The 27,865-nt window shown below is 44.1% G+C and overlaps 1 protein-coding gene and 1 long non-coding RNA gene across 2 annotated transcripts in view; one reads left to right on the forward strand and one right to left on the reverse strand.

Annotated features, from left to right (window-relative positions):
• LOC147019934 (keratin, type 1 cytoskeletal 11-like) overlaps positions 1-18,834 on the forward strand; it is a 23,921-nt gene extending 5,087 nt beyond the window's left edge. The window contains exons 3-10 of the mRNA XM_085894794.1: positions 8,614-8,770; positions 9,230-9,394; positions 9,545-9,670; positions 10,085-10,305; positions 10,512-10,615; positions 17,529-17,544; positions 17,635-17,672; positions 18,522-18,834. Of these exons, the coding sequence (XP_085750920.1) occupies positions 8,614-8,770; positions 9,230-9,394; positions 9,545-9,670; positions 10,085-10,305; positions 10,512-10,615; positions 17,529-17,544; positions 17,635-17,672; positions 18,522-18,622 (928 nt within the window). The 3' untranslated portion in view covers positions 18,623-18,834. The remainder of the gene's footprint in view (positions 1-8,613; positions 8,771-9,229; positions 9,395-9,544; positions 9,671-10,084; positions 10,306-10,511; positions 10,616-17,528; positions 17,545-17,634; positions 17,673-18,521) is intronic.
• Positions 18,835-24,547: 5,713 nt separating this feature from the next.
• The window catches only part of LOC147019935 (uncharacterized), a 31,489-nt gene continuing 28,171 nt past the window's right edge, over positions 24,548-27,865 (reverse strand). Inside the window, exon 3 of the long non-coding RNA XR_015061581.1 lies at positions 24,548-26,450. This is a non-coding gene — a long non-coding RNA (uncharacterized LOC147019935). The remainder of the gene's footprint in view (positions 26,451-27,865) is intronic.

The raw sequence follows: 27,865 nt of genomic DNA on the forward strand, positions 1-27,865 counted from the left end.
CACACTAACATATGGCATGGTGAGAAATTCACGACACACAAAGCTTTCAAGAATCGTCGGCTGGCGCATCTTCTTTCGGCGGATCTCGTGCATCTCTTTGTCTGGCCGATCGCACGCTTGCATCACACTGGGCTTCCCGCTTCTCTGCTGCATGAACTTCCGGACGGTGCTACAAGCTCGCTGGGCTTCCTCGAACGGAACGATTTCCTCCTCGACAGTTACCTCGTCATCTTCGCTTTCCACCGGCTCCTCACTGCACAGAATCTCCTCCGCAATCTCCTCCAGCGTGAAATACCCGCCAGTCGCGAGGCGCTCGTCGGCTTTGAGAAAGTCAGACAGCTCGATCTCCTCGTTCTCGTGCATCTTTTCCTCGGCAGGCAGAGCTTCCCAGATGTCGGGCAGCTCCGCATCCTGTGGCTCAGTTTGGATCTCCTCTTCGATGAACTTGGCCTTTGCGAAACAGTTCCTGATCGTCGACTTGCCGACCTGCTCCCAAGCACACCGGGCAACGTGTAGAGCGTCGAGCAACGTGAACTTGAACTCCTTTCCCTCGTCTATGGCCTCAAGCCGGCGGCATAGCAGGAGCTTCTTTTAGTGGCGCTTGAGGTTCTCTATGATTCCCTGATCCATTGGTTGTGAATTGGCTGTCGTGTTAGGTGGGAAGAAGACCAGTTGGATGTTGTTCAGCTCGAGCTCGGGAGGGTGGCCAGAGAAGTTATCGAGACAGACCAGCACTCTGTGTCCCTGCTGGCCGAGTCGTCCGTCCCACGCACGCAACATCTCCTCGAAAAGCTCCGCCGTCATCCACGCCTTCGAGTTCGCCTTGTACTTGACCTGGATCTCTTTGTTCTTGAAGGCACAGGGTTTCTTGGAATTGCCAATCACCAGAAGAGGGAACTTCTCGCTGCCGCTCATGTTTGCCCCAACCAGAAGAGTGATCCTTTGCTTGCTTTTCTTTCCTCCTGTACACCGCTCTCCCCTGAAAGCCATGGTCTTGTTCGGAAGCAGCTGCCAGAAGAGTCCAGTCTCGTCCAGGTTGAAGACGTCGTCTGCGGAGAACTGCCCGAGTAAGGGCCGGAGAACCTGTTGTTGCCACTCAAGAAGGGATTGCGAATCCACCGCTCCAGCTTCGCCCTGCACTGTCTTGAACGTGATGCCGTGGCGCTTCTTGAAATTGCCCAACCAACCGTTGCTCGCCATGAAGTCTGGGATGTGCATCAGCTCGGCCAGTTTCATCGCCTTCTCCTTGATCAGATCGCCGCTGACAGGCACATTCTGTCCTCTTGATTGCTTCAGCCACATGAGCACTCCCTCATCAAGCTTCGGGTCGTGAGCCTGCGTCAACTTCTTGCACTTCGATGGAAATCCAGCTTTGATTGCAGCCTCGATTGCATCCTTCTTGCTGAGAATGCCCTTCACGGTGGTTCTCTTAACTTTGACGCCCCATTTCTTGCTAATCTCCCTGGCCAACTTGGACTGATTCGGCTCCTTCTTCGCGGCATCGATGATCTCCTTCTTCTCCTTCAGCGTAAAGTCGGTTCGCTTGCGTTTCTGAGCTGACATTATGGGCTGAATTTGAAAAAAAAATTATGTCACTGTTGTACGTGTGCCTGCGTGTCTGTGTGTGTGCTCGCGCTTTTTTGTGTCTCGTTGTGCGTGTTGTGATTGGCTTGTTGTGGCTGGCATCGGGGAGAAGAATCGCGTGTTTTGACACAGTCTGACTATGCGCGTACGTATTGAGTTATGTTGTGCGCAGCTGGACTGTAGTTCGTCGCTTCGCCTTTGGACATGAGTGTGATAATCGAGCACTGCGCAATACAGACTTTTTCACGACTCGTGCCTTTTAACAGTCACACAGTAGTGGCATGGTAGCGAGAGTAGGGGGTGGCATAGTAAATTTATTTTGTATTGAATTTTGTCGGGACCGAGCAAAAGTGGTATAATAGCGAGAGTGGCATAGAAGCGAGGTGGCATAGTAACGAGCTTTGACTGTATATGATTTTTTTTTAACCTGAAAAAACATCTTCTTCTCTGAAATGGCTGAAAATAGAGGCAAAACTTTACACACATGATCGCCGATCCATGAGGAACAAAAGGGTCACACATATGATGTCATAGCTCACATGATTTGGCAGCCATATTGGATTTACCCTAAAACCTATAAAAAAAAAACCACTTAAAAGAAGTCCTGGCAATGGTTTACAATCTCTGATTTCTCTTTTTCTTGTTCTGTCTGTCTGTCTGTTTATCGCCAAGAGGTCACAATTTTAAACCGACCTTCATGAAACGTCACCACATGGAAGTTTTTCATAAGGAAGAAGCCTCTTGTTTTTGACGTCAAAAGGTCAAAAGGTCAACATAGGCCAAAGGTCAACAACTTAGGTGAAATTTCTAAATTCCTCAATCTTTATCCGATTGACTTGAAATTTGAAGAGGATTTATATTTCAGGTCATCAAATTCAACCAGCCAATTAATTTTGAGGTCAACATCGACCAAAAGGTCAACATAGACCAAAGGTCAGCAAATAAGGTGGTATTTCTAAAATCCTTAATTTTCATCCGATTGACTTGAAATTTGAAGAGAAGTTATATTTCTGGTTGAATAATTCAAACAGCCAATTATTTTTGAGGTCAACATGGACCAAAAGGTCAACATAGGCCAAAGCTCAACAACTTAGTTGGTACTTCTAAAATCCTCAATTTTCCTCTGATTGACTTGAAATTTGAAGATGATTTATATTTCAGGTCACTAAATTCAGAAAGTCAATTATTTTTTGAGATCAACATGGACCAAAATGTCAACATTGTCCCAAGGTCAACAACTAAGGTGGTATTTCTAAAATCCTCAATTTTAATCCAATTAATTTGAAATTTGAAGAGGTTTAATATTTCAGGCACTGAATTCAACCACTAATTATTTTGGAGGTCCACATCAGCCAAAAGGTCAACATAGGTCGAATTTCTAAAATTGTCAATTTTCATCCGATTGACTTTAAATTTGAAGAGGAGTTGCATATTTGGTCATTTAATTCAACCACAAGGTATTTTTGATGTCAAATTTGTTTTATGGATTTTGCAATTATTGTGCTCTACACGATGTCTTCTTCTTGTTATCTTGCCAAAACGAAGTTTTTGCAAGATATGTTAGTCAGCTTGTATGTTTTTTTTTGTTTTGTTTGTCTGTAATCACGTATAAAAAATTCTGCAGAGCACAATTATCATTGGAAATTTTTGTAACTTCGCATATCAGAGGCCTATGGAGGTCCCTTTCAGCGCATAAAATTTTGAAGGTCAAGGTCAAAGGTCAAGGTCACTTTGTCGCAAATCAGGGGAGTCGAGGAAACCCTTATTTTCTGAGTAATTTTGATCGGATCGTTTTCAAACTTCATGGGAATATAGTACATGGCCTGGCGCTCAGCTGATTAATTTTTGGTGGCGATTGGCCTTGACCTTCATGGTTAGCACCACAGGTCAAACATATTTGACCCCAAGGTCAAATTTTCAAGTTTTAGGAACCATATCGTGGAGTACCTCAAATTGAACACCTCAATGAGTGCTTTCTAGATATGTCAAGCTTGAGACATTATGATGTCATTTGGTGACGTTATGAGGCAAACGCATATTTTTCATGGTTACTCTGTAGAACGATTCTCATCGGAATCTCTCGTAGGCAGATATTCCTCAAGGAGTCGCTCCTGGTGGATAGCAGCTCTGTTCACCTCAGTGTGACCTTAAATAAGTCACACGTGGTCACCTTTTGGCAAGATACGGGTCACCCTGCGGGTGACATTGGTTATTTTTTTTTTTTTTTTTTTTTTTTTTTTTTTGTATACCTTGGTCGAGGCTCGTATGAGAGCTAACACACAACTCACAGCAAGGAGGCATGAGACAAGAGGGGCGGGAGTGGAAGGGACAAAACATTGGGGAACAGACACAGGTGAACTGTGGAAGGGAGAGGGATGGGGATGGGACGGGGAACATGGCGAGGGGAAGATGGACATTAAAGGGACTTTCAGGAAGGAAAGCAGGAGAATTGAAGGAAGTGGGCTTGGGTGGATTATTGGGGGTAGAAAAGATCGAGGATTTGGATGGGGGAAGATAAGAGGTGGTGGTGAACAGCTGTTTTGAAAGCCTGAAGGGAAGAATGGGAAAGAATAGAGTGAGGAAGTTTATTCCAAAGGCGGGAAAAAAGAGGAATGAAAGAGTGAAGATGAGCAGTGATTCGTGATTTTGGTAGTTTTACCAGAAGGGGGTTGTTGGCGGACCTTGAGCGCCCTGTGGAAATGTGGTTGGGACAAATCGCAGAGAGAGCAGGGGGCAAGGCTGGAGAGGAGTCGGTAGAAGACAGAAAGACCACCGACCAACCTGCGGTGATTGAGTGAGAGGCCCAAAGACTCAGCTTCATTGCGGGAGATGCCAATGATCTTAAAAGCCCTGGTTTCGACAGCGTGAAGTCGAGAAAGGTGGGAGGCAGGAGCACCAGCCCAGAGGGGAGAGCAGTACTCCATCAGGCTACGGACAAAAGCTTTGTAAGTGGTCAGGAGCTCAAGAGGGCCGAGGAAGGACTTTGCACGACGGAGGATTCCCAGTCGGCGACTGGCTTTTGAGGCAAGGTTGGAAATGTGACTTTCCCAGGAAAGGTCATGGCAGATAGTGAGACCCAGAAGCTTGAAAGAAAGACTTCTTCCAGAGGATTGTTGAGAAAGTGGATGGGGGGTTTTGTAAACGGTCCTTTTTCGAAGAGACATAGTGAGAGTGTGAGATTTGTCTGGATTGAAAGACATGTTCCACGTGTTGGACCAGTTTGTGATTTTATCCAGATCTGCAGTGAGTGAAGAAGCTGCTGCTTGCCGGGCTGAGGGATGACAGATGGTACGGCAGAGGGTTGAGTCATCGGCAAAGAGAAATAGAGGATTTTCCAGAGAGTCCGAGAGATCATTGATGAAAACCAGAGAAAGAACAGGGCCCAGAACGCTACCTTGAGGAACTCCAGCCTGCACAGGAAGAGGGGATGAAAGAACTCCATTTAGGGCCACACGTTGACTGCGACAGGAGAGGAAGTCTGCGAGCCATGAGTGGAGATGGCCTTGAATACCATGGGCAGAGAGTTTGGTGAGTAGGGCAGGGTGCCAGACTGTGTCAAAAGCACGTGATATGTCCAGGGATACGGCTCGGATTTCCTGTCTGGCATTGAGGACCTCCATCCATTGATGGGAGAGCAGTAGCAGCATATCTAGGGTAGAGTGACCTGGTCTGAAACCAAATTGATGATTGGAAATCAAGCCATTGGAGAAGAGGAAGGATTTCATGTCTGAAGCGATGATGGATTCCATAACCTTGCTGATGATTGGGAGAAGGCTGATTGGTCTATAGTTACAGGGATCTGTTTTTGCACCTTTATGCAGGGCAGTGATGTTAGCAGATTTCCAAGCAGATGGCAGATGACCTTGGGAAAATGAGAGGGTGAATAGAACAGAGAGAGGGTGAGCAAGAGCAGAAGAGCAGGCTTTGAGGACACGTGGGCTGATGCCGTCTGGACCAGGTTGCAGAATCTGACTTGAGGTTTGAAAGCAAGCTCTCCACCTTGTCAGGAGAAAAGGATACAGAGTCCAGGGACAGTTGGGTGCGACTGGGTAAAGTGGGTAGAGATAGTGATGGGTTTGGGACACAAGATTTAGCTGCAAACACCGAGTTTAGACATTCAGCTTTATCACGTGTGGAATCAGCAGTGCGGCCATTTGAGGTAAGGGGAGGGGATGGAGGGGGAACATACACCAGAAACAGATTTGATTAAACGCCACCAGGATTTTGAGGAGGGAGAGAGGTTTGAGAGTTCAGACTTGAGATGAGAAAGATGTTGTTTTCTGGCTCTCCTGAGGGTAGCTACACACTTGTTCCGAGCTTTGTGGAAAGAACTGAGATTGCCCTCAGTTGGGTTTGCTTTCCATGAGGCAAAGGCAAGTTGTTTCAGGACAACTGCCTCGCCACAAGCTTCAGTAAACCAAGGGCGGGAGGAAGGGTAAGACAACTGAACACGAGAGGGGATAAATCTGTGCATGAGGGAGAGCAAGTTTCTTTGAAAGAATTCCCAGGATGAGTTGATGTTTGAGAAAGTAGTGATAGGAGACCAGTCTGTAAGTTTGATGGCTGCTCGGAGACCCTGCCAGTCGGCTTGAGTGAAATGCCAGACTCGACGGCGGTGAGGTGGTTCTCTGATAACAGCCAGAGAGATGTCCACTTTAATAAGGACGTGGTCAGAAGAACCAATTGGAGCGAAGGAAGAGCAGCAGATATTGTCAGGGAAATTTGTCAAAATCAGATCCAGAAGAGATGGAGTACCATTGGTTGAGATCCGGGTCGGGAAGTTGGACGATTGAGTCAGTCCCAATGAGTCACAGAAAGCTTTTGCTGATGTCCCATGGCAGGTGAGAGAGGTACCCACACCTAGCCAACTGGCGTGATGACAATTGAAGTCGCCACATAAGAGGAAGAGAGAGTTTGGATGAGAAGATAGAAGATGGTCCATGTTTTCGGAGAGTGAGGTGTAGATGGAGTCATCACTGTTCGGTGGACGGTACAGTACACATATAAACATGAGGTGGGAGTGGAGGGGAAGCCGAAGCCAGAGGTATTCCTGGGGGTGTGGGGGAGTGAGAGCAGTGCAGGGAGAGTGAGGAATAGAGTCTTTGATGAAGAGAGCAACACCTCCACCAGGACGAGGCTCAGGTCTGTCATACCGTAAGAGGAGTAACCAGGGAGAGATACTTGGGAGTCAGACACGTCTTGGGAGAGGAAAGTTTCTGTTAGGCAGATAATGTCTGGTTTGTCAGTGGCAACCTGCATGGAAAGATCTGAAAGGTTTGAGCGAAAGGCCCCGGATATTTGAGGTCCACACTTTTAATGAAGAGGTAGGGGAGGAGGCTTTTGGTGCAGGAGGTGGAGGGGCGGGGGAGGGTCGGACGAGGGACGAGGGGGAGGTAAGGAGGGTTGCTGAAGGAGTGTGGGGTATTGCAGAATAGCGAGGGGAGGGGCCGAATGAGGAGGAGAAAAGGCTCTGTGGTGCTGTGAGAGAGGGGGACAAGAGACAAGGAAGATGGCAGTTGAGGATTTGAGAAGGTGGAGTGAAGAGATGGAGGTGAGAGGGCAGTGGAGGGAGGCAGGTTGGTGGATGAGAGGGGGGCAACTTAGAGAAGGAAGAGTGAGGGGGGATGAAAGGTGGGAGAAAGGTGAGGGGGGAATTTTTGAAAGAGGTGAGAGGGAGGCTTGGAGGGAGAAGAGTGGGATGGTTGCTTTGAGAGTGAGAGTGAGGGGTGAGGGGGTGAGTTGGCACTGAAGTTGGAAAAAAAGAATGGTTGATGGAAAGCGAGCATCCATGGCAAACTGTGGTTTTTAAAAGTTTTAGGTCAGAGATGCGATTTAACACAATTCTTGATGGATGCAATGAAGGCGAATTCAGAGCATGGAGAGAAGAAGCGCTGTAATAGTTGGATTTTTTAGGCAAGGAATGAAGGAGAGGTCGAAATGAGAGCAGTCTGTTAAAATAGCAGAAGAGTAGTGCATTGTGAAACAGTAAAGAGTACCACATGTGTGAGAGAGGAAGATGAAGCATTATAAGATCGTTTTTGTTGTTAATATTAATGTATGAGAGAGTTCAACAGATTAGGTCATGGAAGTGTAAAAAAAAAAAAAAAATTGGTTTATTTGTGTTTGTCTGTCTGTGTGGGTGCAGGATCTCTCAAAAAGTTGTGGATGGATGAAATTTGGTGGGCAGTTTGGGTTTGTGACCAGGACGAAGTGTTTCGATTCTGGTGACGATCCAAAGGCAGAAGAAGCAGAAGAAACAGAAGAAGCATAAGAGAAGGCAGAAAGCAGATGCAAAAGGCTGAGGGAAGCAGAAAGGAGAAAAGAACGGGACAACCTCGCACGAGCAGAAGACTAAAAAACTGAGAAGGCTCGTGAGGGAGGGAACAACAACATGTGAGGGTAAAGAAAGGAAGGTTCACAAGCAGTTAGTGTCGAGCTTTTTGTGAGAAAAGAACACTCCTTCCACGAGCATCATCCTGCTCTCTTGATCCTGTCAGCCCCGAAGGACGAGGAGGTTGAATGATGGCACCTCATCAACGGGGGCCTGAGAAGGAAGCATCTGAGGCAGAGGGCGAGTCACATTTAGCTCGCATATCTGGGGCACCAGAAAGGATTTGCCGACTGGGACTACTGGGACTGGGAACCTCAGGGATCTGCCTGCGTGTCCCCCATCATCACTGGCAGCACACACTCACTAACGCTCGGCAGTAACTCAAGTGTGTGCAGAGGGCACTGTCCCCAATTAGCTGGTCGTTCACAGGTGAGGTATCATGCCAAGTAGTGTAACCCAGCCCGGATTGGCCATGCCAATTGGTGTTCGTGGTTGATTAGCAACCTGCCGGTGGGCGGAGTTATCTGTGCCTGGCAGCCTCTGGACCGGCATTTGGGAGGGACCCAAGTGCTTCTCCTCATGGCAAGCTTCGAATCCCAGAGCCATGATAATATCTTCCCCTTTCCTTGATAAACCAGTACAAACATGGAATTTGCTTTCTTATCAACGGTGAAATCAAAATGTTCCATTGATTGCAGATTGGACAACGAGCTTGCTTTGCGTACTTCTGTGGAAGCTGATATTGACAGCTTGAACGGCCTGCACGAGGAGTACACGATGTTATCTTCACCAATGGAGGGAGAGCTGAAGTTACTGCAGGATGAGTTGAACTTCATGAAGAAAAACCATGCAGAGGTTTGAAACACTTCGTCACCAAACCTAGATTGTTTTACAGAGCAGGACAAAATCAGAAAGCATTTTGTGTTTCAAGTTTGTCCATGTACAGTTATCATTTGAGATTGTCCATATGAGCTTCTTCAAATGCATGCAGAGATTTTAATTATTTTTTGTTCATCAAAAATATTCCAAAAGCCATGAAGTAAGTAAATATTAACTCATTGAAGCAAGTGCTGATATTTCCTGGTGGTCCAAATGTCCATGTAAAAGGGAGTAAAGAATGTCAGCACAGAATAAATGCTCAAGGCAATTTGTATGGTCAGCAAACATGGTTACTGAGAAATACAAAGACTCTTATTATAACATGATATATGTATAGCCATAGGAATACGACATTTTAATTACTTAAAAATACAACTTTACCAGTAATATATTTGAACATCAATCATGAAACTCCTTCAACTTTCACCCCTTTAGGACGTTGCAGCGTTGAAGGCGCAGATTTCTGATTCAAACATGTCTGTGGAAGTTGATGCCAAACAAGGTCCAGACCTTTTGCAGATATTGGACGACATGAGAAAGAGATATGAAACTGATATAGACAATAACAGGGCTGAAGCTGAACAAGCTTTTCAACAACAGGTCGGTTTTTGTCAAAAGTTCGACACAATATCAAAAGTTTGACATTGTGAAAACAACGTACTTGTAGTTGCAATAATAACATCATGCTTTTTAAGATATGTGTGCTATTTATGACATTGCCCCCTTGATTACCTTGAAATGTTGTTTCAGGTTGAGCAGGTGCAGCAGGTTGCAGTCCAACAGGACCAAGCTGCAGCATCTGCAAAGAATGAGATTACTGAGATTAGACAAAACATGCAGTCCCTGCACACTGAGCTGGGAACTTTGCAAGGCCAGGTGAGCTGGAGAAGTAAAACAAAAGTGTCTGTTTGATGTGACAACAAGGAGTGCCCAGCATTGCCCAGTATATTTTTTGGAGGCCTCAAACACTTTCCCACATCCACAAAGAAATGTGGTCGGGGATCATTTAATATAACCTTTGACAAAGCTGCAAAGGCTTAAGACACGGAAGAACAATTACAAAAAAAACCCCAAAAAAGAAATCGAACTGTTTTTTTGTCAGATTTTTCATTTTTTTTTTGTACCGAAACACTCTCCAAGACTCTCTGGTGAACCTCTGAAAGTTTGATGAAGATCGGTTCAGTCATCTGTCAGAAAAATTGTGATGCACAGACAGACAAACAGCTCTGTTGTGGTGTAGATTATCATCCTTACAGAAAAGAAACTTACAGTACCCGTTATATTTTCTAGATTGCCTCTTTGGAAGACACGCTGGATGATACAAAATTCAGAAAACAACAAGAACTGGAATTGTATCTCAAGAAGTTGGAAAAAGTTGAGGGAGAACTTGAAAATGCATGCATGGAAATCAACACCAAGAAACATGATTACGCCAAACTGCTGAATGAAAAGATGAAGCTTGAAGCTGAGATTGAAACATATCGCCGCTTGCTGGATGGAGGAGGCAATGGGTAACTTAACAAGCTATTATGTAGCATTCCTAGACAAGCAACGTGAGGGTCAATTATGAATAATAAAAAAGGCATTTTTAAATGTATGTATTAATGTGTAAATAAATAAATAAATATCCCACAAACACATCGAATGTAAAGCACTCTCTGTTGGTTTGAAGATATTGAAGGCCTTTCTCACCATTATATTACAATGTTTTCACCAGAGTTGGAATGTCATCACCCTCCTCATTTTCATTGCCTGGAGGAATGCAATCAGGAACTGGAGGAGCAGGTTCAGAGTCTGGAGGAATAGGGGGCGACAATGATCGTAAGTACCACACTTTGAATGAAGAATTTACAGTCAATGTAAAAACTGAACTTTCAAATCGATAAAGATTCATTATAACACTCTGTTCTTAATTATTACACTTATATAGAAGAAAATACATTTGTGTTTCTTGGATGATTGTTGTCTTATTCAAGCAAATACAACCTGTTGCTTCGTTGATGGGGGTGTCAAAGCGAGGCGGTGGAAAAGAGAGAGGAAGAGAGGGGGAGGGTGAGGAAGAGAGGATGGAGGGAAGGGAGGGGAGGGTACGCGAGGAGTGGTTGAAGAAGGGGAAGCTAGGAAAGGGAAGATAGGAAGGGGAGAAGGGCGAGGAAGAGGGGTGGAGGTGGGGAGAGTGACACCTGACGAAACATTGCAAAGCACTGTTGAAGGGAGGGTGCAAGAGAGAGAGAGAGAGAGAGAGAGAGAGAGAGAGAGAGAGAGAGAGAGAGAGAGAGAGAGAGAGAGAGAGAGAGAGAGAGAGAGAGAGAGAGAGAGAGAGAGAGAGAGAGAGAGAGAGACACACACACAAAGGTGTGGGAGGAGAGTGCTGCATTTTATTCAGAGGGGGGAGCAAGGAGGGTACAGACAGAGCGAGTGAATTGGGTTGGGGGGGGGAGGGAGAATGTGAGGAGGAGGAAAAGAAAGAGAGATAGGTGAGGGGTGGAGGTGGCATTAGCAAAGAGAGTGATGTGTTATGCTTATAGACTGAACACAAATATGTCAGAACAGTGATACACACAACGACACAACATAGTTTGTAAAGTTGACCGCTGGCACATCTGCAAAAACTTTGATATCCCGATTCCAGAAAATTAATAGGAACATTAACCAAAAGCATGGACTGAAAACAAAGGAAGTACCGCTCATGTACGACGTAATGATCCCATCGAGCGTGAACATTGAAAACAAAGCACTGCAACCAAATATCAAGCTTAGGTACAAAAAACGAGAGAAGAAGGCTCTGCTAAGAGAGGTGTAAAATACCATAGTACAATCAAAATGTCGGATGACCTCCCACAAATTGCAACAAAAGCAAACTCAACAGATTTTGATTCCTGGATATTTCCTCAGTGACAGCAAAATAAGTCCTAAGGGATCCTCCGGGGGGAAAGTCCTGAAATCATGGAAATCCAATATGGCCACCACCCGGCTTCGGGGAAAATGCGAAAATTGTAAAGATTGATATTTTAAGATGTAAATATATGTTTTTCTGCATTCTAATTGTTTCTAGTTATGATCAGTATATTGATATACAAGAATAATTATAAAAAAAGTGAAATGTATTGATGGTAAAATAAAAAATTATAGCTTTTTTGTCCAAAAATGTCAATTTTTTGTCCCGAAATTTTTTTTTACCTGATACTGATTTTGGCTCCTGGACCAAAAAAAATAAGAAATGTTGAAGACACAAGATGAAATCAAGTCGATGGCAATACAATATAATTATGTAAATCATTAAAACATGACAAAATTCACAATTCCACTCGGGACAATCACATCTGCCTGACGAAGGTTTCGAAATGAAAATGAAAATTCGCATTAAACTCAAAAACTACATCCATTATAAACTTACTGTACATGTTGAGAAAAATCAAGCGTATTAAAGTTAGAACTCGACAATGTCATCATCATCCTCATCATTGTCACATGGAGTGTTTGTGCAGCCAGAGCCCCTGCAGTTTCCACAAGCTGGAGTGCACTCAATGTTGTGCTTCTTGCATGTGCATCTCATGGTGCTACATTCAGCCTGGCAGTTGCACCTAATGACATGAAACATCTTTTCAGGAGCTGGAGCTATTGCTGTCTGAAGTGGCACAAAACCCTCGTCACACTTCTGCCAACCCCAGTCTATCAGAAGAAGTTCATCTGCACATCCCTTCCATTCTTGGACTTGCAGATACACGCACAGGCTGTGATACTTTGCTGCTTCTGATGTTGGTGGTAACGTTTGTAGTTGCACGTGAGAGGAGCTCCAAGCCACCTTGTCTCAATACCGCTGATACCGGAGGGTATCCAGGGTGTCAGTTGACTTTCCGTTGTAGATCATCACCAATGTTTTTTCTCCTGTATCTGCCACATCACATACGGAAGCTGGATATGTATCAAAAACCTTGGCCTGCTCACGGAATGTGTTGCTTGCTTTGAACTTTTTGAGGGAAGCTCCCTTTCCAATCCCATGAAGACGACATGTCGTGTCACACCCAAGAACTGCATGTAGAAACAGTATGTGCTTGCATATGTCTGTACCAATCATTTTCTTTGTTGCCTTGATGTTCCAGATGCGAGGCTTCTTCGTGTTCTTCTTTGGCTCGGGACAAAAGAAGAGGTCATGGGATTCTAAGCTGGCATGGTAGCATAGGAGGACGAGGAGGTCTGTGTCATCACCAACTAACACAGTGTTGGTGACAGTAGCAGACTGCACGGCCTTCAGTACAATCAGAAGATCAGCATCCCCTGAGGCATGGTGTGTCTCACAGTTCTTCTTCTGAAGCTCTTCACTCAACATAAAAATGAATCGCTGTTTATTCTGCCTATTGGCAAGAAACTGTTCCTTCTTCATTGTGAGACGTAGTCAGCTGTAAATGTCACAGTAGTGCCAGCATTCCCTTTAGACCGTCTCTGGTGTGTCATGTCCTTCGTGTTGGTACTCTCATAACCATTAAACACGACGATGGCATCTCCGTACTTCTTCGTTACATAATCAGTGTACTGGTGGCATATGTCTCTGTATGTAGATCCACCAGACCATGGAATGTGTTGAACAAGTGCCCCACCATCCAAAACATACTGTTGTCCATCATTGGGGATATCGGCTGGGACATCGGATCCAAGAAGATCCCAGATGGCATCAGCAAAGACTGGCTTGTGTGCTTCTCGGAGCTGAAGGGAGGAAGCAAAGAGGGCTGGTGGATAGCTGCACAGTTCATATTTGAAGGCCGACTCCAGTTCTTCTGCTGTCTGTGCAACAGTGATCAGTCTCTGGAAGAGGAGTTGTGGGTCAACCTGGACTTGCTCTCCATCAATATTGACAGATGACTTCATGCCGAGGGTGACAACTTGGTCTTTCCTCTTAAATGTGTACTCGGCAGGTGTTTTCCCATCCATAGATTTCAATCTTTTGGCTCCTACAGCATGTGCTGTATCGACGTTGACGGTGGGGTGTGCATGAACTCCAGTGGCAATGTTCCTCAGACGTGGATCACTACTGAACGGATTCCGTTCCTGTAAATACTGAAGAGCTGATGGTGTGTCCTTCCAGTCACGAGATTGTCTTGCCTTGGTCATGTACTTCTGCTCTCCAGTGTTGTAGTTCACACCTGTGAACTCCTGCATTCCTGTATTTCTGCAGAGACAGGCAGGCATTGATAGTAGCCATACCAGACGTTGTTGCTCTGTCATTCCTCGCCCCCGTGTGAGCCCCCCGCTGGTCTTCAAACTTCTCATCAGAACTTGTTCGATGATCAGGTCAGATGAAAGACCTGCCCACAGGCGATCACTTCGTCGAACCACATGGAACCCCTCATCAAAACGTAGTTGGATATTGGGATGTTGAGTTTTGAGGTTGGACATCTGCTGCAGATACACCCTCCCAGATTTGGCATACAGGTTGTGGCCCGAGGCTGCCAGGTAAGGCAGCATTTCCGGGATGGCCTGTAGATGTAGTGCCCAGTTCCCAGTGCGCTCTGCTGGGATGTATTTGCGTAGAATGTCTAGCATGTCCAGAGACTGAACCCAGATTGCTGAAGTTCTAGAAGATATCTTTGCAGACTCGGCATGCTTCTGAAGGTGGTCTTTGATTCGTTTCAAGACGTCAGACTTGCATACTTCTTCCACAGACTTGGGTTGGCAGAAGTGCGACGAGGGTTTTGTGTCACTTCAGACATCAATAGCTCCAGCTCCTGAAAAGATGCTATGTGTCATTAGGTGCAACTGCCAGGCTGAATGTAGCACCATGAATGCACATGCAAGAAGCACAACATTGAGTGCACTCCAGCTTGTGGAAACTGCACGGGCTCTGGCTGCACAAACACTCCATGTGACAATGATGAGGATGATGACGACATTGTCGAGTTCTAACTTTAATACACTTGATTTTTCTCAACATGTATAGTAAGTTTATAATGGATGTAGTTTCTGAGTTTAATGCGAATTTTCATTTTAATTTCAAAACCTTCGTCAGGCAGATGCGATTGCCTCGAGTGGAATTGTGAATTTTGCTATGTTTCAATGATTTACATAATTGTATTGTATTGCCATAGACTTCTTTTCATCTTGTGTCTTCAACATTTCTTATTTTTTTGGTCCAGGAGCCAAAATGAGTATCAGGTAGAAAAAAAAAAATTCGGGATTAAAAAGCTATAATTTTTTTATTTTACCCTGAATACATTTCACTTTTTTAAAATTATTCTTGTATATCAATATACTGACCATAACTAGAAACAATTAGAATGCAGAAAAACATATATTTCCATCTTAAAATATCAATCTTTACAATTTTCTCATTTTCCCCGAAGCCGGGTGGCGGCCATATTGGATTTCCATGATTTCAGGACTTTCCCCCCGGAGGATCCCTTAGGACTTTTTTTTCTGTCACTGAGGACATATCCATGAATCAAAATCTGTTGAGTTTGCTTTTGTTGCAATTTGTGGGAGGTTGACCAAATATTTCTGCTAAAATGCCTGAACTACCAAGACCTCAAGAAAGAAGTGAAAAGATCCTGGAATTTGAAGAATGGCAAAGTTGTACAGTGATAGTTAGAGCTATGGGAATGATGACAAAGAACCTCACAAATATATTAAAAACCATCCCTGGGAATATTATTGCAAACGACCTACAGTTGGAAGCTGTTCGGGGCTCAGCGACGATACTGAAGGGAGCCCTCGGTATAAAACTTTCAAAACAGAAAACTTCACAGCTCGATCCATGAATCGTGACCCCTTACTGAAATAAAGGTGGATGCTTTAAGCGCACCCTGGGAGGACTCCAGTCCACATTCTGAAACCCGCATATGAAGATACCAATCAATGACACACACACACACACACACACACACACACACACACACACACACACACACACACACACACACACACACACACACACACACACACACACACACACGGAGGTGGAGAGTTTGAGATGTGGTAGGTCTATGTTTCACCTCCTGAACCCCCCCCCCCACATGTGGAGATAGCAGGCAACAGTAACTTGCACGTACACACACACACACACACACACACACACACACACACACACACACGCACACACACACACACACACACACACACACACACACACGGATACTTTGAGACCTGGGAGGGCTCCATTCCATTCTGAAACCCCGATCTGAAGATAACAACCAACGACCAATAACCAATAACACACACACACACACACACACACACACACACACACACACACACACACACACACACACACACACACACACACACACACACACACACACACACACACACACACACACACACACGCCAAATGCCATTGGAGTCATACAGTTTATATACATACACGGAAGTGCAAATGTACACACACATCAAGTAAATAAAAACGACAAAAACGATCTCCAAAAAGAGATCACACAAAAAGGTTAAACAAAGTGATGTCCTGTAAAAATAAAATTACACATTTTCATTGGAAGAGACACCTCCTGAGGAATCCACCGCAGGACACCGCGGGACCCAACAAAGGCGGAAACGTACAATGTGAGATTGAAAGCACGGTTACTTTTTCCCAAAATGAGCAACCAAGCAGTTTGAGAGTGCTCGCCAAGTGGTTTAATCACTCAAGGAAACGTTGATAAGAAACGGCTCCCTCGGCACGCAACTGGCAATCACCGAACCGTCATATTCAACACACACCTCCTGGAGACGCCCAAAATATCACATATGTCCAAATTGGACAAACGAACACTTTTCTAGGAGTCGAAACTGCTTGTAAGTTCGATTCTGGAGCTTAAATTTTGTAATTGTCATTAGTTTAAGAGATGCTCGGAGTGATCGCATGTGCGGAAATGAAATAAAGCAACGAACGCCGACATCTCCGGGCATTGATAAGCATTGCAATGTACCCAGCGATTTGTCGCTGTGATGAACAGGCATTCGATAATAAGAGTGAGGAAAGTGAAAACAACAATTTTATCATTAAGAAATCGCTGCGGCCTGTTCCAAGTCAAGGCAAGGTCGAGCAGGCCAAAAAACATGGCGGCTTCAGACCCCGCGAAGTTACTGAGGAAACGGCTTAAAACCCCAGACAACGAGGTGGCCGAGGATCGCCTGATGAAGCATATAATCAAATAAGGCCGTTAATTATCTTCAAAAGGGGGTGTTTTAATTAACCCAAACACCCAATTTTCACTCTTGCACATCCTTGGAGTTTTCTGAGTATGCAGGCAAAGTTTCAGGCTGCTAGGTTTCATGGTTTTGGAGTAATGGAAGAGACACACACACACATTGCCTTTCATTAGTACATCATTAAGATGTAGAAAAAATAAAATACATTTGTGTTCTTGGATGATTGTTGTCTTATTCTTAGAACGATATGGAACACCCATGTGTTCCGAATCGTTCTGAGAACAAGATATTCATGTGTCTATACAGTTACATCTCTGGAGTAACAAAACTAAAATGATTATTAACTTGTATCATCCTCTGATTGAAGAAATATTATTTAAGCTCATAAAGTCAATATTAAATTTTACCAAAGTTCTTCTTACTTCTGGTGTACAAAGGTCACTGTTATGCATTTAATATCTGAATCGATTAAGAAGAGATCTTTAAAGTGTATTTAAGGGTTGAAATTGAGAGTAACTGCATATTCTCTTTCCTCCCAACACCCCCCCCCCATCCCCATGGCCCCACCCTTTACAAACCGTCAACCATTCTTCAAAAGAAATAATCAAGACAGAGTAAGGATTTTGTAATAATTTTCATTTAACATTACGAGATGGTGTGACATACTGAATTCTAACTTGCTCATCATGTGTTTCTAATTTTAGACAATGTGAAGTGAATCAGGAACAGCCTCAACATTCCGGTAAGGTTAACATAAGTTTGGGCAAAGAATAGCGTTACAAACTCTTGTTTGAAGCTCGCCACGAGGGGAAGCACTCGGGTCCCTCTCGAATGCCCAATCCTGAGGTCGCTGGGCACAGATAACTCCGCACACCGGGGGGGTTGCGAAGCAACCACGAACGCCGATTGGCACTGAAAATCTGGGCAGGGTTACACTACTTTGCATGACACCTTAACTGTGGACGGCCAAACCAGTTGGGGTCTCGTGCCCTCAGTGCACACCGGACTACTGCCAAGCGATACAGTGAGTGTGCGCTGGTTAACAAGAGAAAACTAATGTGGTAGAACTTCCTGGCAAAACTAACGTGCTGACCATGCTGAACAAATGGCTACGTTTCGTCAATGACAGATTACTGGAATTGCATCATTGCATCTTCCTTATATGCCTGGTGTTGGCTTAATGGTTCAGGTGGTGGGCTAGGGATCCTAGGATCCTGAGTTCAAATCTCCCTTGGCTCTTGAATTAATACCAGGTGGGGTTGACTCTGCCTGTCATCCTTCTGAGGTCGGCAAAACGAGTGCCAGCTTGCTGGTATCCTGTGTCAGAGTGGCAACCCATCCAGTATTGCACTCGATAGCCAAGAAGACTGCATAGGTAGCAACAATGCTCTGCACAGAGTATGGTCCCAAGGAATGGATATATGGATCTTCGTTATTGAGGGGTGGCTATGCAAACAAATTACCATGACAGCTTTCCATTGATTGACCCTTAATTACAGCAACGACCAAATTTGTGATTGGACAATTTTTGGATTTTCCTTGTTTATGTTATGTGTACATTTCCTAACAAACCAACGTGTGTATTTTACAGTGGAAAAAAGAAAGAAAGTGATTATCTTAACCACAACCTACGTTGATGGGAAAGAGGTGACCTCAGAAGAGGAGGTTTCTCAATCAGTACTCTCTACTTAGTCATGATGTCGAAGCACTTTTCTTTTTATCAACTGGCTGTTAGATGCATGTGCCAGTTCCTTCTATATTGTTCATTTTAAATTTTTTAGTGAATTTCCAATTGATGGATAATTGCATGTAATCAAAATTGTGATTATAGCTTGGTCATGTGCTTTATTTCCCATGATTGGATGGTGAAAAAGCATTCTAATAATAAACTTTAAAAATTCAAATCTGTGTGATTGTGATGTTAGAGTCCTCCACGACAGTAAATATTGATGTACATTTGGCCGAACCACCACCTGATGTCTCAAAGCAATAACGTAGGCAAACTCGGCCTGAACTACACATCAGGCACTTCAGACCAGTTGGAATAATTTGATTGGATTATCAACCAGCATTCACAAATTACCATCACATCCATGGTAGGACAAAACCAATATGTGGTTTTGCTTTCTTGCTTTCTTGCAAGTCTCTGGGCATCACAATTCAAAACGTGTGCTTATTACAGAACTTCATTGTAACAATGGCCAAAATAACGCAAATACATCTGGAGACGTTTGCTGCTACTTATTCTTGAAATGTTAAAGCCTTGATCAATCGAAAGCACATTTAGAAAGGCATTGGTATGTCAAATTTATAGAAAAGGGTTAACTGGGACATAAAATGGCAGAAAACTAGAGCGGAAAAAGTGAGTAACTTTGAAAGGAAAGAACTAATAAATTACAGTTTGCACACACAAGAGGCTGGGTGAGCTCACCGAGAGAGAACATTGTTTGTCCTGCCATCGGGATAGTAAGCCACACCTTGATGTGGTGATAAGCCAGATACCTAATGTACAGAGCTCACCGAGCTGGGTAGTGCTTACAATGTTGACCTATCAAACGTCATCGTATTCCTTGTGCTATCTTTGCCCCTCAAGCAACACTGAAAGAGAACACCATTGGTAACATAATGGTTGCATCACCTGCCACCTGCACGATTAGTCCAAACTACTCAAAGAAAAGATGAAGCTTGAAGCTGAGATCACCATTTGGTGTTCATATGTTCAGTTGAGATAGTTAGGAAACAGCAGCCATTTCTGCATGGCCATTTGTGACATTTAGACAGCCTTGGGATGCAAATAGACAAACAATATATTGACTGGCTTACCTATTTCAATCCAGGTGAAAGTTAATGTGGGAAGGTCAATGTTTGGAAGTCGTAGAATATTCTCAATAGAGAGTATATCATAAGTGTGTCATTAGTGCATAGGATACAGATATTTTGAACAATTTATAATTGCGTTTCATCGACACTTCTGACACTTCTAAATACCCTTATATTGAGTGGATTCGGCTATTTCAGCCACACCCATTACCGACAGGTGTATAAAATCAAGCACACAGCCATGCAATCTCCAAAGACAAATATTGACAGTGAAATGGGCCATACTGAAAAGCTCAGTGATGTTCAACGTGGCACTGTCATAGGATGCCACCTTTCCAACAAGTCAGTATGTGAAATTTCTGCCCTGATGGAGCTACCCAGTGAACTGTAAGTGCTGTTGTTATGAAGTGGAAACGTCTAGGAGCAACAACAGCTCAGCCGAGAAATGGTCGGCCACACAAGCTCAAAGAACGGGATGGCCCTGTGCTGAAGCGCGTGGTGCGGAAAAATCGTCTGTCATCGGTTGCAACACTCACTACCGGGTTCCAAAATGACTCTTGATGCAACGTCAACACAAGCACTGTTTGTTGAGAGCTTCATGAAATGGGTTTCCATCGCCGAGCAGCCGCACACAAGCCGAAGATTACCATGCGCAATGTCAATCGTCGGCTGGAGTGGAGTAAAGCTCACCACCATTGGACATTGGACTGTGGAGCAGTGGTAATGTGTTCTCTGGAGTGATGAATCACGCTTCACCATCTGGCAGTCTGACGGACGAATCTTGGTTTGGCGGATGCCAGGTGAATACAATCTCCCCGAATGCATCGTGCTAACTGTAAAGTTTGGTGGAGGAGGAATAATGATCTGGGGCTTTTTTTCATGGGTCGGGCTCGACCCCTTAGTTCCAGTGAAGGGAAATATTAACGTTACAACATACAATGACATTCACGACGATTTTGTGCTTCCAACTTTGTGGCAATAGTTTGGGCAAGGCCTTTTCCTGATTCAGCATGACAATGCCCCTGTGTACAAGGCGAGGTCCATACAGAAATGGTTTGTCGAGATCGGTGTGGAAAAACTTGACTGGCCGACACAGAGCCCTGACCTCAACCCTATCTAACACCTTTGGGATGAATTGCAACGCCGACTGCGAGCCAGACCGAATCACCCAACATCAGTGCCCGACCCCACTGATGCTCTTGCAGCTGAATGGAAGCAAATTCCCACAGCAATGTTCCAACATCTAGGGGAAAGCCTTCCCAGAAGATTGGAGGTTGTTTTTAGAAGCAAACGGAGGACCAGCTCCATATTAATGCCAATGGTTTTAGAATGAGATGTTGATCAAGCAGGTGTCCACATACTTTTGGACACGTAGTGTGTATTACATTGAAGATAGAAGATCATTGTCTTCCATGACATGCAGCACTATTTGGCAATAATCTCCTGTAACCAAGGGAATGGAATGAGAGTCATCCACAGCAAGGGGACTTGCATCTTGTGTAGACCAAACCAGGTGGGGCAAGCAGATTATCCTTACCCTGAAGAAATCTAATAATGCAATGAAATCTAATACTGCCACCTTCAGCTGGATTTGGGAGCACAATATTAGTGATGCCACCCCAATGTCACTCACCATTGAGCCACGTTGGTGAGTAAAGGACATGCTTTCAAAAGCTTCCACAAACAGACATCCCACATTCTGTGTCTCATAAACTTTGAACTTGGTAACCACAACCACTCAAGCAGAACATTCATTATGGACTTTCTGTATTTTAGGATTGTGCCAACATTCTGATTCTGATGTACCATACTCTATTATGAAGCGTCAGTGCTGCCGAAGCAGTTTATTGGCAAGCATGACACTGGGTGGTATGCCATTGCCTTCCCAAGAGTTGTCAGGGCAGGAGTTTAAAATTTGTTCAGGGTGGTGGTGATAACTCGACTACCCTTCGCGAATGACACCGTGGGATCTTTAACATCCACCAACTTATGCCAGCAGAAGGGACACCGAGTTTAACGTCCATCCAAGAGACGGCACACACATTGATGATTCACCCTGCCTGTGAAACACCAGGATGACAGTTCCGAGCTGGACCAATATTTGACCTCTGGTGAGAGAACTTCGAGGCGAGTGTGTATATCTCTCGGTCATCCTGCCAGCAATACAAGAACATTCCCACCTTCAAATGACTAAGATGGTAACAACAAACCCATCTCAAAAACAAAAGGTTCAAAGGACTTGCACTTCTCTTGTTGAGTGCTGTTTCCACCTCACAAATGCATCAGTAAGAGAGTGGTGAAAAAGACTTGTCTAATAAGCCTTTAAAGCTGAAAAAGACCATGAACAGCAATAACAATAAGCACAGTCTGTATTTAAATTAATAATAAATTTCAATTGAAAGAAGTAATAATATAATTTTAAATAAGTAAGCTCAGTCTTGATACAGTATTGCCAATTACATTAATATCCATGCCAAGAATAACACTGGTCAACAATTTTTTACTTTCTGAATGTTGTCTAGATTTCTACAAGTGAATTAGGGTATTCTGGCACTGCTGAATCAGGAAATGGCATCCGTTTCTCTCCATCAGGTCAGGTTTTTGTGCTAAGTTGATTTGAAAAAATCAGATCTTGTGACAAAATCAATTACATTTTTGTGGCATTATCAGCTGATTTTTGTCAACACATATCATCCTAAACATGTTTTTAAGAAAAAAAATGTTTTGCCAACAACATTTATTGATTACATGATAGAAACATCGATTACTGTCATCTGAATGGTGGGCATTGATTAAGGTAAGTACAAGTAAATTGCATGTTGCGTCACCACTGTTCAAACTTCAGGGCTTGAACTTCCGTTTCTTCGAACTCCTGGAATGTTCAGCGGCAGGGAGGTCTCTCTTCAGATTCCAACAGTAGTCAGCCATCATGACTGCATCCCAGCGACCCTGATACCTGGTCTCCATCTCCTTCATGTCCTGATGGAATCTCTCCCCCTGCTCGTCACTCATTGAACCCAGGTTCTCAGGAAACCGGTTCATATGTGAAAATAGGTAGTGCATCTTGATGCTCATGTTGCAGCCCAGGTTTCTGAAAGCAGTCAGCATGTTGTTGACAAGTTCTGCGTAGTTTCTGGCCTTATTGTTGCCAAGAAAGTTCTTCACTACCAAAACAAATGTCTTCCACGCTTCCAGTTCCACTTCGTTCATTGAGTTTTTGAACTCTGGATCTCTGATGAGCTGACGGATCTGAGAACCATCAAAGATGCCAGCTTTCAACTTCTCCATGGTCAATCCTGGAAAAGCCTGGCACAAGTAAGTGAAGCAGTCACCATCTTTGTCCAGAGCCTTGGTGAACTGCTTGATTAAGCCGAGCTTGATGTGCAGCAGTGGGAAGAGTATTCTGTCTCTGTCCACCAGAGGGTCGTTGATGACGTTCCTTTCTTTGCATGGCACCAATTCCTCCCGCACAGGCCAGTCCTTCTTCGTGTAATGCTGAGCACGGTTCCTACTATCCCACATGCACAGAAAACATGGGTACTTGGTGAAGCCAGACTGTTGTCCCAACAAAAAGTTCACCATCTTCAGGTCAACACAAATAAACCACTTATGCTGATCATAACCAATTTTCTCCAGCACGTACTTCACCGCTTCATACTTCTCCTTCAGTGTAGTCGAGTGAGCGATGGGTACAGAGGCAAACTGGTTGCCGTTGTGTAGCAGAACACATTTCAGTGATCGCTTGCTGCTGTCAATGAACAGTCTCCAATCTTTGGGTTCGTACTGTGGCACTCCAAGCTTGAGCAGAAGCGCATGTCATAAATTGGCGCATGTAGGTATTGTACATTCTTCAGAGTTCGTTATTTCAAGAAATACAACTTTTTTGTATCACATTATTACAAAATCTGCCCCATTAACTTTAGTTTTGATCCACAAACTTTATGCTTTGCCTCACCAATTTTTGGAAGATTTTGAGGTTTTATGACTTCAAACTGATCCCTTTTCGACATAATCACCCAGAACTATCGTACCTGAATACTTCTTGTCATTAAAATAATTATTTCCAATCAAAACAATTATTTGACATGACATTTTACCCCCACCAACTTCTTCTAAAATGCTCCACACATGCGTACATGTGAACAAAAATGTAAAAAACGACATGTGGCCATATCTCAAAAACTTGACCTGATTGAACAAAACTAATGTGAGTTTTGGATTCAGCGCATCAGATTCGTCCTAAATCAGCTTAAAAAATGCAGACAACAAATTTGTTGTTGACCAGTGTAATCAATTGTTTTTTCAAGATTCATGACAAAAGAGGTTTTTTTTTTAAAAAAGAAAAAGATAACACCGACCAATGGTATCACAAAGTGTGGAGGAAGGCGAAATAATTCTCATGACCAACAATGACAGACAATTGCCTTGAAGGTACAAATTATCTGTTCAGGTGAAATCCAAATGAAACGTTATCATGCTGGTGCTGTATATAATAGGCAGTTCCCATGAGAAGAACAGCAGAACTTCCAGTAAAGCTTGATGAAGACCAGCTCATTTGTGTTCCTTCTCAGCAGTCAATACGAGTTTACCAAAGTTGAGCTCGAGATCAATGCAAAGCTTCATGTCGGGTCATGGCACCAGCAGCTATTGTCGTGAAGAAGGCGTAAGCATGACTTTAGGCAGCATGGACGGTCATGAAAAGTAAGCCATACAAGGTCTTTAAGGTATAGCTAACGACAGGAGCAGGGTCAGCATGGTTGAGAAACCAAATACAGCACTGAAGAAGACAGAGGGTGAAAGAGCAAAAAGATGTCGGTGGGAAGACAGAAAGGCCACCATCCTATCTGTGATGCAGGAGCAACAGTCTCAGATATTCCATTTGATTTCAGGAGATTCCAATGGTTTTGACTACCTTAGACTCCACAGAATCAGGATGTGAAAGGTATAAAATAGGAATGCCAACTCAAAGGGCAGAACAGTCCTCCATCATGTTGCATATGAAGGCCTTGTGGATTGTATGAAGTTCGGATTTGCCAATTAAAGACTTGGAACGGCACAGCATGTGAGGAGGTAGCTGGCATTGGAGAACAATTCTGACATGTGAGTTGCTCCAAGAGAGATTGTGACTGCATGATGGTGAGGCCCCAATGTTTGAGTGAATGCACTTCTTCACGAGGTTTGCCAAATAATTATATGGGAACGTTAACCAGATGCTCCTTTTGGAGAGACAGTTTGAGAGTTTGACAATTACTTAGTTACTATCATGCACTTGCCAGGATCATGAGATCATCATATTAGTAATAAAATGATTCATAATGAGAATGGTACCCAGTAGTGCACATACCTCCGCCAGGCTGAATATTTTACGTTTTGTATTCCACTGATAGGCCAGATCTGCATCTGGAGCTTAACCAAAATCAGCTTGTTCTTGTCACCTACCCAACTCATCCACCAAGTTTTGTCTGAATCGTTCCCAACTTTGTAAAATATCATGATATACAGTATATCGTTATTGGTCCGATCTCTCAATGGTCAATAATCACCTTAAAAAGTTCTCGTGTCTGGATCTGGATGCTGATCTTCACCAAAATCGAATCGATTGATTGAGGTGCTCAATGTCAGACCTGAGATCAAGGCCGTCTCCATGGATATATCATGTCTTTGATGCAGTCTGGCATCCTGCCTTACTCTCCAAACTCTCTGCTTATGGAATCCAAGGCCAACTCCACACATGGCGTGCTGACTACCTCCATTCTCGTAGCCAACGTGTGGCTCTCATCAATTTGCTGATCCTCTTTGTCTGTCTGCTGATGACTCCACCCTCTGCAGTGACATTGAAAAAAAACATAAGCTGCTCAAACACTTGGATCCTGAATGTTTTTGAATGCTGACAAATCTCAATCTCTCACGATCTCACTTCGAAAGGACTGTGTGACAAAAACCCTTTAATCTACTTTCTTAATAATCTTCTTGAGGAAGTTCAGGCGTTCCACCTCCTGGGTCTCACTCACAGCTATGATCTTTCTTGGGCAAACCACATTTCTATGTTGGCCTCCAAAGCCAGCTGCTAAATGGGCATTCTCCATAGTACAAAGTACTTCCTTGGCCCACTTGAACTCCTATCCACATGCAAGGCCTTCATCCGCAGTTTGATGAAGTACTATTCTCCCCTCTGGGCTGGCTGCAGAGTTTGTAGAGCGATTCATTGGCATGTCTGCAAAATTTTTAATATCTCAGTTCCATAAAACTCGTGGAAACATGAACCAAAAGCGATAATTTAAAACGAGGAAGTGACCCTCATGTTCGACCTGATGATCGATCCCATGGAGCGTGAACATAGAAAACAATTAAGCATTGCGACTGGATTTAGGACTGACATGCAAAAAAGAGAAGAAGGAATTGTTAATTGAGGTTTCAGTACCCAGAGATTTGGGTCTAAACGATGCAGAAATGACCAACAAAAAGTACCTCACAGGAATAATGAAGAATACCTCACAGAGATATTAAAAACCATCCCTGGGAATATTACTACAAACAAACTATAGTTGGAATGTATCCGGCCTCAGTGACGATCCCGAAGAGAGTCCTCGGCACAAAACTTTGAGAACAGAAAACTTCACACCTTGGTCCATGAATCGTGATCTTTGACTGAAACAGAGGTGGATACTTCGAGACCTGGGAGGAGTCTGTGTTCCACATTCTGAAACCCACATATGGAGATAACAAACAACACCAAGACAGACACAGACACACACACACACACACACACACACACACACACACACACACACACACACACACACACACACACACACACACACACAGACACACACACACACACCAAATTGAAAGAGATGTCATGTGTCATCTGCAGGCAGAACCATTATACAACGAAACATGTCGGGATGGTTTGACATGATCATTTCTTTTGACCATCCCTACCTTGTTTACATACTTTTTGATATACCAGAGCCCAACATCCTTTTCCATAAAAAAAAGTTTTTACTTGTCTCGATACTTCAAAAAAAAAAATTTTTGGAAATGTCTTTACATTTTCAATCACCAACTTCATATTGTCGTGGTTCTGCAAAACCGCATGGCTCGAAGGCAACAGCACCCAAAATACAGTGATCCCCAGGTAGTTATTTAATTTGTCTTCGTCCAGTTAGACCTCCCCTCTTGTCTATTGGGTTAACGGGATGAAATGTGTTGCGTGGGTCTCGTACTTAAGTCTCGTAACTATTTCATATTCTGATACCAACCCTAACCCTGACCCTGACCTTTTAGCCATGGTACAAAACAAGCAAGGAAGCACACATGCCATTCAATATGCGATTGATAATTATCAGCACACCACGATGCCTTTCGTGGTTCTGAACCACAATCGCTCGACACACTCTTCCACCCATGCATCGCGCGCCATTATTTTGTTCGAATCTGTGCGCCAATCCCCAACCTGCACTTCACCTTACTTCACATGGCGCTCACCAAACCTCACCACTTCGACCACAAACGCCTTCCGCACACAGGAAAATTATTCCCGCACCCCCTCATACCACTGCATCGCTACGATTTGCCACTCTATATGGAGGAGTACTGCACGACTCGGGCTGTCCTCGGGACCGCGCGATGCTTCATCAAGCAGCGGACGTTAATAGCTTGACCGCATCTCGCCGGGGATGTCCTGGGTGAACACTCAGAATTGATTCCATCCTCATCCAGTTGCCAGACCATGGCAATCCAGGGGCAACGAGGAGGGGTCGCAAGGAGGGCGATCCGGGAGTGTGTGCATTTTGGCTCATGAGAGGGGGCCCGTGAGGCGCGGGGAAAATCCGTTGCTATTCGATATTCAGACTGCACTCGGAGCACGTTCAGGGCCGGGGTGCCGGCTCAGGGAGCATACCCTATTGTTATAGTTGTGGAAATTCACAGAACACCATTCAGGTTTCCCAGAGATCAGTTATGTCGATAAGTGTGTGTCCAGATTAGATTTCCCCACCGATGTCTAAAGGGATTTTTTCGTGTAACCGGGCTGTGAACCTTTGAGGTAGTGTTATTCTTTCCCATCGTTATTTTAAACAACATCTCATCACCACCTCCGCCACAACCGCCAGC

This window comes from Eptatretus burgeri, chromosome 9, assembly GCF_056783735.1.
Source record: "Eptatretus burgeri isolate ZD-2024b chromosome 9, Ebu_testis_v1, whole genome shotgun sequence".
Lineage (NCBI taxonomy): Eukaryota > Metazoa > Chordata > Myxini > Myxiniformes > Myxinidae > Eptatretus > Eptatretus burgeri.